This window comes from Gekko japonicus, unplaced genomic scaffold (assembly GCF_001447785.1).
Source record: "Gekko japonicus isolate JY-2015 unplaced genomic scaffold, Gekko_japonicus_V1.1 scaffold25, whole genome shotgun sequence".
Lineage (NCBI taxonomy): Eukaryota > Metazoa > Chordata > Lepidosauria > Squamata > Gekkonidae > Gekko > Gekko japonicus.
The window spans coordinates 1,163,737-1,178,947 of NW_015171502.1; the positions used below are offsets into that span (position 1 = coordinate 1,163,737).

Consider the following 15,211-nt stretch of genomic DNA (forward strand, 5'->3'; position numbering starts at 1 on the left):
CAAATTAGTACGGGCAGGTGCGTGCTTCTAGCCATGGCTTCGGTGGTTGCCCTCTTTGCCGTTCCTGCGGCCGTGGCCCTCGCGCGGCCGTTCCTTGGGATTCCGCTGGGCGCCGTCTCGCTGGCTGAACCTGTCCGGAAGGCACAAGAATCAAAGGTCAGCCCCGGGGGATGCTGGGAGGCTTCTCCTCCTGTCACGATGGGCATGAATCTGGAATCGCCCCCTCCCTTTATGCACGCTGCCTCTTGGGGACCAGAAACACCCATCATAAGCACAGAGTGGCCAGCTCTGGGTTGGGAAAGGAAGGGTTTGTGGAGGGGAGAGACCTCAGCAGGGTGTAAGGCCACAGAGTCCACCGTCTACAGCAGTAGGAAAGAGCAAGAGGCCAGGAGCACCTTCAAGACTAACCAAAGTTGTGCAGGGGAGGCGCTTTCGTGAGTCACGGCTCACTGCTTCAGGTCTCTGAGAACTTCTGCAGCAGTAGAAAAGAGCAAGAGTCCAGCAGCACCTTCAAGACTAACCACATTTGTGGCAGGGTGTGAGCTTTCACGAGTCACTGCTCACTTCTTCATAGTCTGATCCCCGGAGTGCCACGGAGGCCCCACTCAAGGTCCCCTAGTGGGGCCTCCGTGGCACTCTGGGGATCAGAATATGGGTCTCCCACAGAGCCAGTTTGGTGTAGTGGTTAAGTGTGCGGACTCTAATCTGGGAGAATCGGGTTTGATTCCCCACTCCTCCACTTGCAGCTGCTGGATGACCTTGGGCGAGCCGTAGTTCTGTCAGAGCTCTTCTCTCAAGAACAGTTCTCTCAGAGCTCTCTCAGCCCCGCCTACCTCACAGGGTGTCTGTTGTGGGGAGGGGAAGGGAAAGGAGATTGTAAGCCGCTCTGAGACTCTGAGTGAAGGGCGGGATATAAATCCAATCTCCTCTCTTCTTCTTCTTCATAAGAACATAAGAAGAAGAGAGAAGAGAAGAGATTGGATTAAACCCTGCCCTTCACTACCCAAAGGAGTCTCAGAGTGCCTTAGAATCTGTGAGGTAGGTGGGGCTGAGAGAGTTCTGAGAGAACGGCTCTTGAGAGAAGAGCTCTGAGAGAACCTGTGACTGACCCAAGGTCATGCCAGCAGCTGTATGATGTGGAAGAGTGGGGAATCAAACCCAGTTCTCCCAGATTAGAGTCCGTGCTCCTAACCACTACACCAAACTGACTCTCCAGAAGGGCCCTTCTGGATCAGACCAGTGAGGGTCCATCTAGTCCAGCATCCTGTCTCACACAGTGGCCTCAACCAGTTCCTCTGGAGGGCCAACAACAGGGCAGAGAGGCCGAGGCCTTCCCCTCAGAAGAACATCAGAAGAGCCCTGCTGGATCAGACCAGTGAGGGTCCAACAACAGGGCAGAGAGGCCGAGGCCTTCCCCTCATAAGAACATCAGAAGAGAGCCAGAGGTCATTTCGGGGGGGAACGCGGGGGAACACAGTTCCCCCGGGTGAGGTGCGGGGGGGCAGGGCACACGATAAAGCCCCGCCCCCTGCTTCCAGCCGCCCCGCCTCCGGCCCTCATTCAGCCAGGAGGAGGCAGGAGAAGAGGGAGGGTAAGTTGCTTCCTCCCCGCCTCTACCCACCCCTGCCTTCCTGGGGCCAGGGAGGGCCTTGGCGGGGCTTCCTCGCACTCCCACCGGCCTTGCAGGTCCACCGCCGGGCCCCTGATGTCAGGGGGTGTGGCATATGGTAATGAGTTATGCTAATGAGTTCCCCTAGCTCTTTTTCTACGAAACGACCCCTGATAAGAGTCCTGCTGGGTCAGACCAGTGAGGGTCCCTCTAGTCCAGCATCCTGTCTCACACAGTGGCCCCAACCAGTTCCTCTGGAGGGCCAACAACAGGGCAGAGAGGCCGAGGCCTTCCCCTCATAAGAAAGTAAGAAGAGCCCTGCTGGGTCAGACCAGTGAGGGTCCATCTAGTCCAACATCCTGCCTCACACAGAGGCCTCAACCAGTTCCTCTGGAGGGCCAGCAATGGGGCAGAGAGGCCGAGGCCTTCCCCTCATAAGAACATCAGAAGAGCCCTGCTGGGTCAGACCAGTGAGGGTCCCTCTAGTCCAGCATCCCGTCTCACACAGAGGCCTCAACCAGTTCCTCTGGAGAGCCAACAACAGGGCATAGTTGCTGAGGACTTCTCCTCATGCTGCCTCCTGGCTCTAGGATTCAGTGTTTGAATGTGGAGGATCCCCTCAAGTCACCATGGCTGTGAATCCGCATCAATATATCTAATCCTAGGCTAGTACCTTCACTGCTACACTACAGTACACTGCACCTTCTGTCCCACTGTTTTCTACTCTCAACGCTACCTGGCCTTCAGCATCTCTCTGCAGTAGAGGGGCAGTGGCTCAGTGGCAGAACATTTGCTTTGCATGAGGAAGGTCCCAGGTTCAATCCCCGGCATCTCCAGTCAAAAGGACCAGGCAGTAGGTGATGTCAAAGACCCCTGCCTGAGACCCTGGAGAGCCGCTGCCAGTCTGAGTTGGGCCTGTGGCTTAGAGGCAGAGCCTCCGCTTTGCAGGCAGAAGGTCCCCAGTTCAATCCTTGGCTTCTCCAGTTAAAAAGGACCAGGCAGTAGGTGACGGGAAAGACCTCTGCCTGGAGACTAGGGAGAGCATAGCCAAGACTGGCCTAGAGAGATGAGTGAGGGCTCTCACCTGCCCCCTGGCGCCACTTCGAGTTGTCTCAGGACCACCTCCTCAAAATCATCGACTGCCTCTTCGCTGCCCCCCAGCAGCTGGGCCAGGTCCTCCAGAACGTCCTCGATTTCATCCAGAAAGTCGACGAAGCTCGTGCGGTTGTGGGCAAAAGCCCCGTCGCTGCCGAAGAAGCCCTCCAGTGCAGCCGCCAGGCCCCCGTAGTGCTCCGCCCAGCCCAGCCCGTCCAGGTAGTTTTGTACCACCTGCAGGAAGCCGGTTTTCTGCACTGGGGCGAGCCCCTCCTGCCGGGCACACTCGGCGATGCCGGCACAGCCCTGGGGAGGCCGGAAATGGTGCCGGGTCAGCATCTCCCACAATGCACTGGGCTCAGAAGGCTTCCTGGCCTTCCGCCCGAGGCTCTGGGGCTCCCTCTCCTTAGCGGACTTGGCGTCCCGCGGGCCCTGGTGTTTCCTGGGACGGTGAGGCCCATCGTCCGGTGCCTTGGGGATCTTATGGGCCGAACGGTGGTCCTTGGCTGGGCTGAGCTCTGGGTGCCCAGGCCTCGGCCCCTCTTGGCCCTCGTGACGCTTCGGCCAGGCTCTTTCCTTGCCTCGCTTGGCCTTCGGGGCCTCCCTCCAGGACGGTTTGGTGCCCCTCGGGCGCTCCAGCTCCTGGCCCAGCTTCTGCTGAATGGCGCTCAGCTCCGTCCGCAGCCCCTCAGCCCCGTCGCTGGACGGGGTTATCTGCAAGGCCTTGGCCAGGTCGTGGCGAACTGACTCCAGCAGGGAGCGCAGGCGGCGGAGTTCGGACTCCGGCCTGTCGGCCTGGTCCCGCTGGCGTCCTGCCGCGGGTTCCTCTTCCCCGTGCCGTTGGGTTCCGGCCCCATCCGCCTCGCCCGCCATTTCTCTCAGCTTTTCTTGGAGAAAGCGTAGTTCGGCCTGCACGGCCAGGAGGGCAGAGGTCTCCTGCTGGAGCGACTCCCTCAGCCGGGTGTTCTCCGCCGCCAAGTTCTGCTGCTGGGAGGTGAACTCCAACGCCTCGCCCTCCGTCTTCCGCAGCAGGCCCTGCAGCTCTTCCTTCTGGGACTATGGAGAGGAAAGGAAGGTGTTTTGAGCTGCTGGAACCCACAGAGAATCACCCAAGCCGCCAAGAGGGGCTTGCCAGGCTGACAAACCCAATTAAAAATCTTTAAAATTCATTGGAGTCGCCTGCATAATGACATCACTTCCGGGGAATATTCAGAAGTGACAGTGGTAGCTCTAGGAATTGCCAGAAATTCTATGGTGAAAACTTTGCGTTACCGCCCTCACGGTCAGACATACACCAGAAGGTGGTTGAAACCACCCAGGTGGTCCAACATAATAGTGAAACACACAGCATGTATGTGAACAAGAAGAAATCAACTGTGCGTGGTGTCAATACCAATTTCAAAAATCAATAAATAATAATTATTAACAGATAATTAATTTATAGGCTAATAAATAAACCATTTATACAATTTCCAAATCCTAAGCAAAATTATTCCTACAATACACAATTCATTATCAGGGCATAAATGATTTAACGTCAATCCTGCATGTGGCTCACAAAGTCCCAAACACTTCAAAGAAGAAGAAGAAGAGATTGGATTTATACCCCGCCCTTCACTTGGAGTCTCAGAGCGGCTTACAAACTCCCTTCCCTTCCCCTCCCCCCAACCCCTGCAAGGTGGGTGGGGCTGAGAGAACTCTGACACAAACTGCTCTTTCAGGAACAGCTGTGCCAGAGCTTGTGACTGATCCAAGGTCACATCGGCAGGTGCAAGTGGAGGAGTGGGGAATCAAACCCGGTTCTCCCAGATTAGAGTCTGCGCACTTAACCACTACACCAAACTGGCTCTCAGTCCCTCCTAATGAGCAGTATGATTCACAATGTAAAGGGGGAAAACGAGCTTTCAGAAGATGAGGAAAGGCTGAAAGAGTTGGGTCTGTTTAGCCTGGGAAAGAGAAGGCTTAGAGGGGACATGATTGCAGCGTTCAAGTATCTGAAGGGCTGTCATGTAGAAGATGGAGCAGATCTATTCTCTCTTGCTCCGGATTGCAAGACTAGATCTAATCGGTGGAAATTACAAGGGAGTCGATACCGGCTAAATATCAGGAGAAATGTCCTAACTGTCAGAGTGGTTGAACAGTGGAACAGTCTGCCTCGGGAGGTGGTGGATGCTCCTTCGCTGGATGTTTTCCAAGCAGAGGCTGGATGACCATCTTTTGGGTATGTTGTAGGGCTATCTTTTGGCTATGCTCCTGCAGAGTGCAGGGGGTTGGACTAGATGACCTGCAAGGTCCCTTCCAACTCTAACATTCTATGATTCTAAGATGTTTACTCCAACAGTTCCAAAAAAGGAATACTTGAATGGGCCTCCAGGCCCCACCTGGAGGCTGGCTGTCCAGATTGTTAATATGGAAGTTAGGTTCCAGAGCAGAATGACATCAGGGGTGTAAAAATTCCCCCTCTCTCCAACTCCCACTGCTTCTCCCCTCGAAAGGCTTGTAGACAGAACACGGACCAGGCCGAAGCCAGCCTCAGGTTGCCCAAAGCGTCCCTGTGACGACCCCTTATTTGGGGAGGTCTGGTTTTACTTTAATGTTTATTTTCTGTGCTTACAAATTAGGTAGTTCTAGCTGCCACCAGGAATTTTAATAAATTCCAATTCTTCTCTTTGCTTCTGGGGTTGGTATTGTAGCACGGGGTCTAGGCCTTTCGAGGAACTATGTGTTTCCAGAGGAATAATGGATCAGGCTTCTGGGATAAACTTACATAAAAATGATTTATTTGAAGAGGAACAAAACTAGAGGTTGGTTATTATGTAACTGACTGAGAATACGGTTCTTGTAACTATATTTGTCAACTGTATCACACACACTGTGAGTTTTAGTGCTGACAGGAATCTCTTTACTTAGGCAACCACACAGTTTAATCTCTGGGTAAATTTAACTTCTTCAAAACTTTAAAGATTCACTATTGAAGATATATGCTGAGCTCTCTCTCTCAGATACCACACAGAACAAAATCTCTCACAGAGACCTCAGGACAAAACTCATATTAACTCTTTTTACACAGCACACTCTGCTCTGACTACTGTTTTTCTCAACTGTCATACCTAACAGACACAACAGATAGACATTCCAATCATCCACACAGCATCCATTCCAACACCCCTCCCCCTCTCTGTCACTCACCAATCATATCCCTTGCTTGTCCAGCACTCTGGATTCCTCACACAGCTATGCCAACCAAACTTTTTAAACACACACACACACACACAGTAAAACATGGAATCGTTACAGTCCCCCACCTTCCCTTGCCAAGTAGGCCTTGCCACGCTCCCCCCCCAATAGTCTGGCACTCCCCCCCCTTGCTTTTTTATCGCCTGTTTCAGATTGTAGGCTCTGTGGAGGCCAAGACCTGCAACGGTGTCATTATCACGGTGAAGACCGTTCGGTTGCCATGGATACCAGGAATGCACAGTAGAACTGGGGAGCAAAGAAAGGTGTCTTTGGAGAGAGTGAAGTTGAAACAGAGGTGGGAAAATGGGGGGAGGGAGGATTTGAACAGAAGGATTTGTAGCTACGCCCTGGGTTGCCAACCTCCAGATGGGTCCAGGAGTTCTCCAGGAATTTTAACTGATCAACAGACTCGAGAGATCAGTTCCCTTCGAGAAAACGCAGCTTCAGGGAGTGGACTCCACAGTGTTCCATAGATTCTAGGTGATCCCCCTCCTCAAATTCCCCCTTCCACAGGCACCACCTGAAAATCTCCAGGAATTTCCCAGGCTAGAGTTGACAACCCTTGCTACACCCCATTCTCCTCTGTGTCACCCCTTCCCCTCCTGTGTGGTTTTGTGATAACCCAGGCGTGCCTAGCTGGGCCCTGTCTGTATTGACACCAGGACAAGAGCGTCCATGAATGAATGGTTCTCCTTCTGGCTGTGGGCCTTCTTAGCTACAACCAAGCAGACTGCGCTGCTTTGGCACGCGGCACCCTTTTCTGGGGGTTGGCACCCCTCAGAAGGGTTTTCTCTGACAACGCATATGCCAAGGGCACATGATAACAACAGGCGGCACCCAGGTACAGCTGGAGAATGTGTGGCCCTCACGAAAGGTAAGCACATCTTAAAGGTAAGGAATTCACTGCCGCAGGAAGTGGTGGCAGCTACAAGCAGAGACAGCATCAAGAGGGGATTGGAGAAACGTATGGAGCAGAGGTCCACCAGTGGCTATTAGCCACAAGGTATAGGTAGGAACTCTGGGTCTGGGACAGTGATGTTCTGTCTTCTTGGTGCTTGGGGGGAGCAACTGTGGAAGGGCTTCTGGAGTTCTGGCCCCACTAGTGGACCTCCTGGTGGCCCCTGGTATTTTTGGCCACCGTGTGACACAGAGTGTTGGACTGGATGGGCCATTGGCCTGATCCAACATTGGCCTATCTCTTATGTTCTTATGTACATCCAGGTCTAGCTAATACCTGCACAGCAGACCTCCTGGGCACCCCACATAAGCCCCCTTCATTCCCATGTTGGAAGAAAAAGGGGACAGAAATATAATAAATAACTAACATGGACCTCAGTCCTAAGGCAAGACAGATGAGTCATGACTCAGAAGGCAAAGGTGATTCTCTGCAGCGTGGGCGGCTTGGCTCCCTTGGATTAGCTGCTTGGTACTACTGGCTTCTGCTAAGACCTGTTTATAACCAGTGCTCTGTTTTTGAGAGGCTGCAGTCCAGATTTTGGAGTCAGGCCTGTGCAGTGGGGCTCATTGAGGTGACTGCAGTGTCCCCCAACAGCATACAGCATCCCAGAGACTCAATAAATGGCCTGCCCGGGACTGCAGGAATTGGGGGTTGCCACACATCGGAGGCCACAATATAACACAAGAACATGAGAAGAGCCCTGCTGGATCAGACCAGTGAGGGTCCATCTAGTCCAGCATCCCGTCTCTCACAGGGGCCTCAACCACTTCCCCTGGAGGGCCAACAACAGGGCATCTCCTCCATGCATCTATCTAATCCCCTTTTAAAGCTGTTTATTCCTGTGACCATCACGACATCCACTGGCAGCAAATTCCACATTTTAATCATTCTCTGTGTAAAGTAGTGTTTCCTTTTGTCTGTTCTGATCCTACTGCCCATCAGCTTCACTGGATGGGCACATGGTTCTAGTATTTTGGGAGAGGGAGAGAAAGTTCTCTCCCTCCACTCTCTCTACCTCGTGCAGAATACCGGTGGTGTTGGGGGCCACGATCCGCTTGGTGGATCCCAAGCGAGTCAGAGTAGGGTGATCCCTGATGGGGCCGATACCTCCCAGCTCCGTCCCCATCCCTTCCCTTCCCTGCCCACCCCCCTCCCTCACCTGCAGTTCGGCCTGCATGAGCCGGATCTCCTGATTCTCCTTGGCGAGCTTGTCTAACAGGACCCCCATGGCGTCCAAGCTCTGGGGCTTCTTGGGGGCCTCCATTTGTGGCTCGTCCTTGGCTCGTGGCGGCCTGGCACCCCTCCTGGGCTCTGGAGGGGGCGAAGTTGGCCAGCCCTGCTGGGGGAAAGAAACAGACAGGTTTGCCTTATTTGTTCTGTGTCGGGATTCGAATCTGTAGCAAAGCCCTGCATACCACTGCTTCAGGCACCGGAGTGGAGAAAGGAGTGATCCAAGTCCCAGCATGGCTCAGAGCTCCTTTTTTTGGCCGCCCCCAGATTCCCTCTGAGCTAAACTGCCTTTTAACGCTTCCAGGCTGAGTCAGACAACTAGCCTATCAAGGTCGGTATTGTCTGCTCTGAGTGGCAGCCGCTCCATACGGTCTCACGTGCCCGAGGCGTTCTCATTACCTCCTGCCTGATCCTTCCAACTGGAGCTGCTGCCGGGTCCGTGGCTCAGTGGAAGAGCATCTGTTTTGCATGCAGAAGGTCTTGGGGCCGAACCCAAGACCTTCTGCACTCAAAACACATGCTGTTCCACTGAGCCACGGACCCACCTCGCCAGCTGTGTCTTTGTCCGGGCGTCAGACAGCCTCTGCCCTCTGATCTTCGTTCACCTGCCTTCCCACTCCTATAGCTCCAACACTGACACTCAGCGCTGCTTCCAAATTGACCCTCCTGATAGTTTTGCTTTTGTTCTGGCTCAGGTGTGTGTATGTGGGGGGTGAGGAGGTGCAGGAGAGGGAGGAGCAGAGGTCATTTCGGGGGGGATCGCGGGGGATCGCAGTTCCCCCGAGTGAGGTGCGGGGGGCGGGGCACACGATGAAGCCCCGCCCCCTGCTTCCGTCCACCCTGCTTCCAGCCCTCATTCAGCCAGGAGGAGGCAGGAGAAGAGGGAGGGTAAGTTGCTTCCTCTCCGCCTCTCCCCACCCCTGCATGCCTGGGGCCAGGGAGGGCCTTGGCAGGGCTTCCTCGCACTCCCGCCGACCTTGCAGGTCCACCATCGAGCCTCTGATGTCAGGGGGTGTGGCATATGCTAATGAGGTATGCTAATGAGTTCCCCTAGCTCTTTTTCTACGAAACGACCCCTGGGGGCGAGGGGAAAAGGCTCAAGGACTGAAGCTAAGAAGAAGGACTGAGGCTTGGGTGGCCAACGTTATACCTGCTGAAGTTTCTCCCTTCCCCAAACCACAACCTCCTCAGGCTCCACCCCCAAAACCTCAAAATATTTCCCAACTCGCACCTGGCGACCCTAACTGAGGGCGGAACAGTCTTCAAGGAGGCGCAGAGGGTGGGTTAAGGCAGGTCTTCTAAGGCTCAGCGTCCAAGATTGAGGGGGTGGAGCTTGATAGCTAAGGGGAGGAGTCTGACCGATTAGAGGCGGAGTCTAGCGGTGATTGGTGGGGGAAGAGGGTGGCACCCTGGTCCAGGGGAGGCGGAGTGAACAGCACACACATGGACACACAAGAAGTTGCCTTATACTGAATCACACCCTCGGTCCATCAAGTTCAGTGTTGTCTACTCAGACTGTCTGCCGCTCTCCACGGTCTCAAACAGAGGTCTTTCCCATGACCTACTGTATGGTCCTTTTAACTGGAGAAGCCGGGGATTGAACCTGGGACCTTCTGCGTGCCAAGCAGAGGCTCCAGCACGGAGCAATGGACCCTACTCAGACTGCCAGTGGCTCTCCAGAGTTTCACGCAGAGGTCTTTCACATCACCTACTGCCAGATCTTTCAAACAGAGATGCTCGTGGTGGGACCTGGGACCTTCTGGACACCAAGCGGGTTATCTTTCACTGAGCCACAGCCCCTTCCCAAAGGTGTCCAACCACGAAGAAAATTAAGAAGATCAGAAGAGTCCTGCTGGATCAAACCAGTGGTCCATCTAGTCTAGCATCCTGACTCACACAGTGGCCAACCAGTTCCTCTGGAGGACCAATAACAGGGCAGAGAGGCCGAGGCCTTCCCCTGATAAGAACATCAGAAGAGCCCTGCTGGGTCAGACCAGTGAGAGTCCCTCTAGTCCAGCATCCTGCCTCACACTGTGGCCTCAACCAGTTCCTCTGGAGAGCCAACAACAGGGCAGAGAGGCCGAGGCCTTCCCCTCATAAGAACATCAGAAGGGCCTTGCTGGATCAGACCAGCGTGAGTCCCTCCAGTCCAGCATCCTGCCTCACACAGTTGCCTCAACCAGTTCCTCTGGAGGGCCAACAGCAGGGCAGAGAGGCCGAGGCCTTCTTCTCATAAGAACATCAGAAGAGCCCTACTGGATCAGACCAGCGTAGGTCCATCTAGTCCAGCATCCCATCTCACACAGTGGCCTCAACCAGTTCCTCTGGAGGGCCAACAACAGGGCAGAGAGGCCGAGGCCTTCCCCTCAGAAGAACATCAGAAGAGCCCTGCTGGGTCAGACCAGTGAGGGTCCCTCTAGTCCAGCATCCTGTCTCCCACAGTGGCCTCAACCAGTTCCTCTGGAGGGCCAACGACAGGGCAGAGAGGCCGAGGCCTTCCCCTCATAAGAACATCAGAAGAGCCCTGCTGGGTCAGACCAGTGAGGGTCCATCTAGTCCAGCATCCCGTCTCCCACAGTGGCCTCAACCAGTTCCTCTGGAGGGCCAACAACAGGGCAGAGAGGCCGAGGCCTTCCCCTCAGAAGAACATCAGAAGAGCCCTGCTGGGTCAGACCAGTGAGGGTCCATCTAGTCCAGCATCCTGCCTCACACAGTGGCCTCAACCAGTTCCTCCGGAGAGCCAACCACAGGGCAGAGAGGCCGAGGCCTTCCCCTCATGAGAACATCAGAAGATCCCTGCTGGGTCAGACCAGTGAGGGTCCCTCTAGTCCAGCATCCTGTCTCCCACAGTGGCCTCAACCAGTTCCTCTGGAGGGCCAACGACAGGGCAGAGAGGCCGAGGCCTTCCCCTCATAAGAACATCAGAAGAGCCCTGCTGGGTCAGACCAGTGAGGGTCCATCTAGTCCAGCATCCCGTCTCCCACAGTGGCCTCAACCAGTTCCTCTGGAGGGCCAACGACAGGGCAGAGAGGCCGAGGCCTTCCCCTGATGTTGCCTCCTCCAAATTACTTGGCCCCTTCCCCTGAAGACTCTGATGAAGAGGATTAAAGCCCCCAAACTTCATGGCGGGAAGCACCCATCCTCGTGCTAAGGAGAGGGGCATGTGGGGTTGACAGAAAGACCCTGGTGTCGTGGGGGGGGGGGCTGTACACCTGCAACCGGGGACTCTGAGATCACAACCACCCTGGTGCCCAGCATTGGAACTGCAGGAGAAATGTGGCCTCTTCTGCCAAAGGAGTGGTTGTCCTGAAAGCCATTCTGTTGTTCTGGCACAGGCACTGAAGGGCCACGCTCACCTTCCCACTGGTGTCTGGACGCAGCTCCTCTCCTTCCGAGCTTCTCCAGGTGTCCAGCGTGTCCACAGGGCCTGTACAACCCAGAGGGGAAGATGGAAAGAGGAGGTGAGGCAGAAGAGTTTAACAGGCATTTTAGGATATGAGTCTACAGCACGCAGACTGGCTCACTAACTCGAGACTCGAGACATCCACCCTTTGCAGAAGTGTGGGGGAGGGTGAGCATTTCCCTGGTTGGTTTAAATCAAGGAACAATCGTCTCAAAGGTCAAGTGTTCCTGATTAGGTGTTTGTTGGTTTGCGTTCAATTATACCACACACACCCCAGGCTCTTATCTGACATGCTGCCCCCCCCCCTCATTTCTGGCTCTAGGACTGAGCACGGTAGTGGTAACAGTGTCAAGCCAAGTCCTGGGAGATTGGGTTCGAAACCCCACTCGCTCATGAAGCTCACCGGGTGACCTTGGCCCAGTCAACGTCTCCTCCGCCTGTCCTACCTCACTGGGCTGTTGTGAGAATAAAAGGTGGAAAAGAGAATGATGAATGCTACCTGAGAATCTTGGAGGAACTTGGTGAAAACACAACATATTCAATAGGTAGGTAGAGAGGTCAGCAGGTAGGTGATAGAAAGAATGTCTCTTAGACCAGGGGTGTCGAACTCATTTGTTATGAGGGCCAGATCTGACATAAATGAGACCCTGTTGGGCCGGGAGGAGGAGACTGGTTTTTATACCTCGCTTTTCACTACCTGAAGAAGTCTCAGAGCGGCTTAGAATCACCTTCCCTTCCTCTCCCCACAACAGAAACCCTGTGAGATAGGTGGGGCTGAGAGAGCTCGGAGAGAACTTGTAAATGAGCCAAGGCCACCCGGCAGGCTTCATGTGGAGAAGTGCGGAATCAAACCTGGTTCTCCAGATTAGAGTCCGCCACTCTTAACAGCGACACCAAACTGGCTAGATAGATAGATAGACAAAAGAATGTTTCTTAGATAGATAAAATGTCTGTTCTTTAGACAGAGAGACAGAGAATAATGCCTTTTGTCTTTAGTTAGAAGAATGCCAGATAGATAGATAGATAGATAGATAGATAGATAGATAGATAGATAGATAGATAGATAGATAGAGACATACATACATACATACAGAGGTCATTTCGGGGGGAAACGTGGGGGATCGCAGTTCCCCCGGGTGAGGTACGGGGGGCGGGGCACATGACGAAGCCCCGCCCCCTACTTCCGGCCGCCCTGCTTTCAGCCCTCATTCAGCCAGGAGGAGGCAGGAGAAGAGGGAGGGTAAGGTCCACCGCCGGGCCCCTAATGTCAGGGGGTGTGGCATATGCTAATGAGTTATGCTAATGAGTTCCCCTAGTCCTTTTTCTACGAAATGACCCCTGGATGGATAGACAGACAGACAGACAGACAGAATAATGCCTCTCAGATAGATGGACAGAATGTCTGTTCTTTAGATAGACATACATAGAAGAATGCCTTTTGTCTTTAGATAGAAGAATACCAGATGATAGACAGGAAGGAAGGAAGGAAGGAAGGAAGGCCTAGCCCTAAAGGAAACTTAGCCTGATGTCGAACCTTCCCCGGTCTCCCCAGACTTACCTTCTTCCAGGTCAAAGATGACTCCTGTAGAGGGAAGAACACAGTGAGTGAGAAACCAGCAAAGGAGTCTCCACCTTAACCCCATCTCACCTACTTAGGGTTCCCATCTCCAGGTTGGGGAATTCCTGGCTATCTGGGGGTGGAGCCTGGGGAGGGTGGGGTTTGGGGAGGGGCCTCAATGGGGTATGGTGCCACAGAGTCCACCCTCCAGAGCTACTATTTTACTCTACCTCTGTCATCTGGAGAGCCCTGGTAATTCCAGGAGAGCTCCAGGCCCCACCTGGATCTTGGCAACCTTACCTCTGGGAGGCCGCCACTTACCTGAGAAGGCCAGGAAGCCCAGCCCGAGGAGGGCTAGGCACCCCAGCACCCATTTTGTCCCAGGCGGCCCTCCGTCCTCGGTCTCGGGGGCCTCCCCACGTCTGTCGTGATGGCTCCCCGGCTGAGCTGGGGGCACGTCACGGCCTTTCCGCCTGCGCAGTCCTTCGACGTCCCGCTCTGCGGCTCCTTCTTCCTCACTGCTGGATGTGCCCACATGTTGCTCCAGAGGGCCTGGGAGAGAAAGAGAGGAGCCGACCTCCCAAAATCAAGAGCCTCCCAAGGAGCTCACACTAACTCAGCTTAGACGGAACAGTGGTCAGAAGTGTGGTTCCCCCCATCCCAGGATTGGTGGAGGAGGTGGGTGTTGGGGAAAAGCCTTTGTGTGATTTTTGCACTGGGGAAAACGCGCTTGGTGCCACATAGTGCTTTTGTAATGCTGGGAGACTGAAAGATGTGTGGGTCCCCCCCCCACAATGCCTCCAATGGTCAGAAAATGCACCTCAATTCTGCACACGTAAAAAGCACTCTCTCTCCCCCACTGGCCTTTTGTCTTTAGTTAGAAGAATGCCAGATAGATAGATAGATAGATAGATAGATAGATAGATAGATAGATAGACAGACAGCTGGGGTTTTCTGCAGAGCTCTTACAGCTGTCACTCATCTGTTTGCACACCACCGTTTATTCCATCTGTCTAAAGCCAGCCGCACACGACTCCTCCCACTTTATCTCCATAAAGAATGGGGGGGGGACCCTTCCCTTGCAGCTATATCAAGCAAAGGAATCTAACACAATCAAGATTAGGCTGAGAAATGCAGACAGCAACAATAGTCTGAGAAATACAAGTACCTTTTTTAGGCTGCAACGTGTGCATTGTCTCTTCTGATCTGTCCAATCAAGCATTCTATAAAAGGCTGTTCTAGCAAAAGAATTACTTTGAGGATACCATATCTAACAGCTTCTGCAGGGACCACACCGTCTCTTCAATACAGTTTTGCTGCTCCTGATTAGAGCACTGAACAAAATCCTGGGTTCATTATCCTTTCTCACTGTGTTTAAACTACATTCCTATCATAATCATATTTGACAAGATCCGTCAATGGATACTACATTAATGTCTTTTCTTTAAAAGCCATGTATTAGTTCTTCCTTATGTTATCGATAGTCCACCTACATAGGTCATATATATTTTAAGCTATACTCTTATGCCACAGGAGGTGGTGGCGGCTACAAGCACGGATGGCTTCAAGAGGGCACTGGATAAACATCTGGAGCAGAGGTCCATCAGTGGCTGTTAGCCACAAGGTATAGATAGGAACTCTTAGCTTAAATAAGGCTACAAAAGCAGGAGCGTCACTTTACCATGTTACTCAGCTTACAAAGCTACGCAGAGTCACATTGCAAGTTTAGAAGAGAAATGGCGAGAGGCCCATTTGCCTCGTGGTGCCAAGAGGAGGACCGCATGTCTTTCTCTTGATGATGAGGAGGAGGAGGAGGAGAAGAAGAGGAGGAGGAGAAGAGGAGGAGGAGGACAAGGAGGAGAAGAAGAAGAGGAGGAGGAGGAGGAGAAAAAGAGGAGGAGGAGGAGATTGGATTTATACCCCGCCCTTCACTACCCGAAGGAGTCTCAGAGCGGCTTACAAACTCCTTTCCCTTCCCCTCCCCACAACAGACACCCTGTGAGGCGGGTGGGGCTGAGGGAGTTATTGACAGAAACTGCTCTTTTTCAAGAACAGCTCTTGTCAGAATATGGCTTGCCCAAGGTCACATCAGCAGGTGCAAGTGGAGGAGTGGAGAATCAA

General features: G+C 53.6%; 1 protein-coding gene across 3 annotated transcripts in view; it reads right to left on the reverse strand.

The window, feature by feature from the left end:
• Positions 1-6: 6 nt before the first annotated feature.
• The window catches only part of PBXIP1 (pre-B-cell leukemia homeobox interacting protein 1), a 32,022-nt gene continuing 16,817 nt past the window's right edge, over positions 7-15,211 (reverse strand). Inside the window, exons 6-11 of one of the 3 annotated variants that reach the window (XM_015419117.1) lie at positions 13,412-13,642; positions 13,067-13,114; positions 11,486-11,556; positions 8,059-8,235; positions 2,694-3,760; positions 7-130 (exon numbers count right to left, since the gene is read on the reverse strand). In XM_015419117.1, the coding sequence (XP_015274603.1) occupies positions 28-130; positions 2,694-3,760; positions 8,059-8,235; positions 11,486-11,556; positions 13,067-13,114; positions 13,412-13,642 (1,697 nt within the window). In that variant the 3' untranslated portion in view covers positions 7-27. Of the gene's footprint in view, positions 131-2,693; positions 3,761-8,058; positions 8,239-11,485; positions 11,557-13,066; positions 13,115-13,411; positions 13,643-15,211 lie in introns of all 3 variants that reach the window. The other 2 variants (XM_015419116.1, XM_015419119.1) reach the window with 2 other exon arrangements.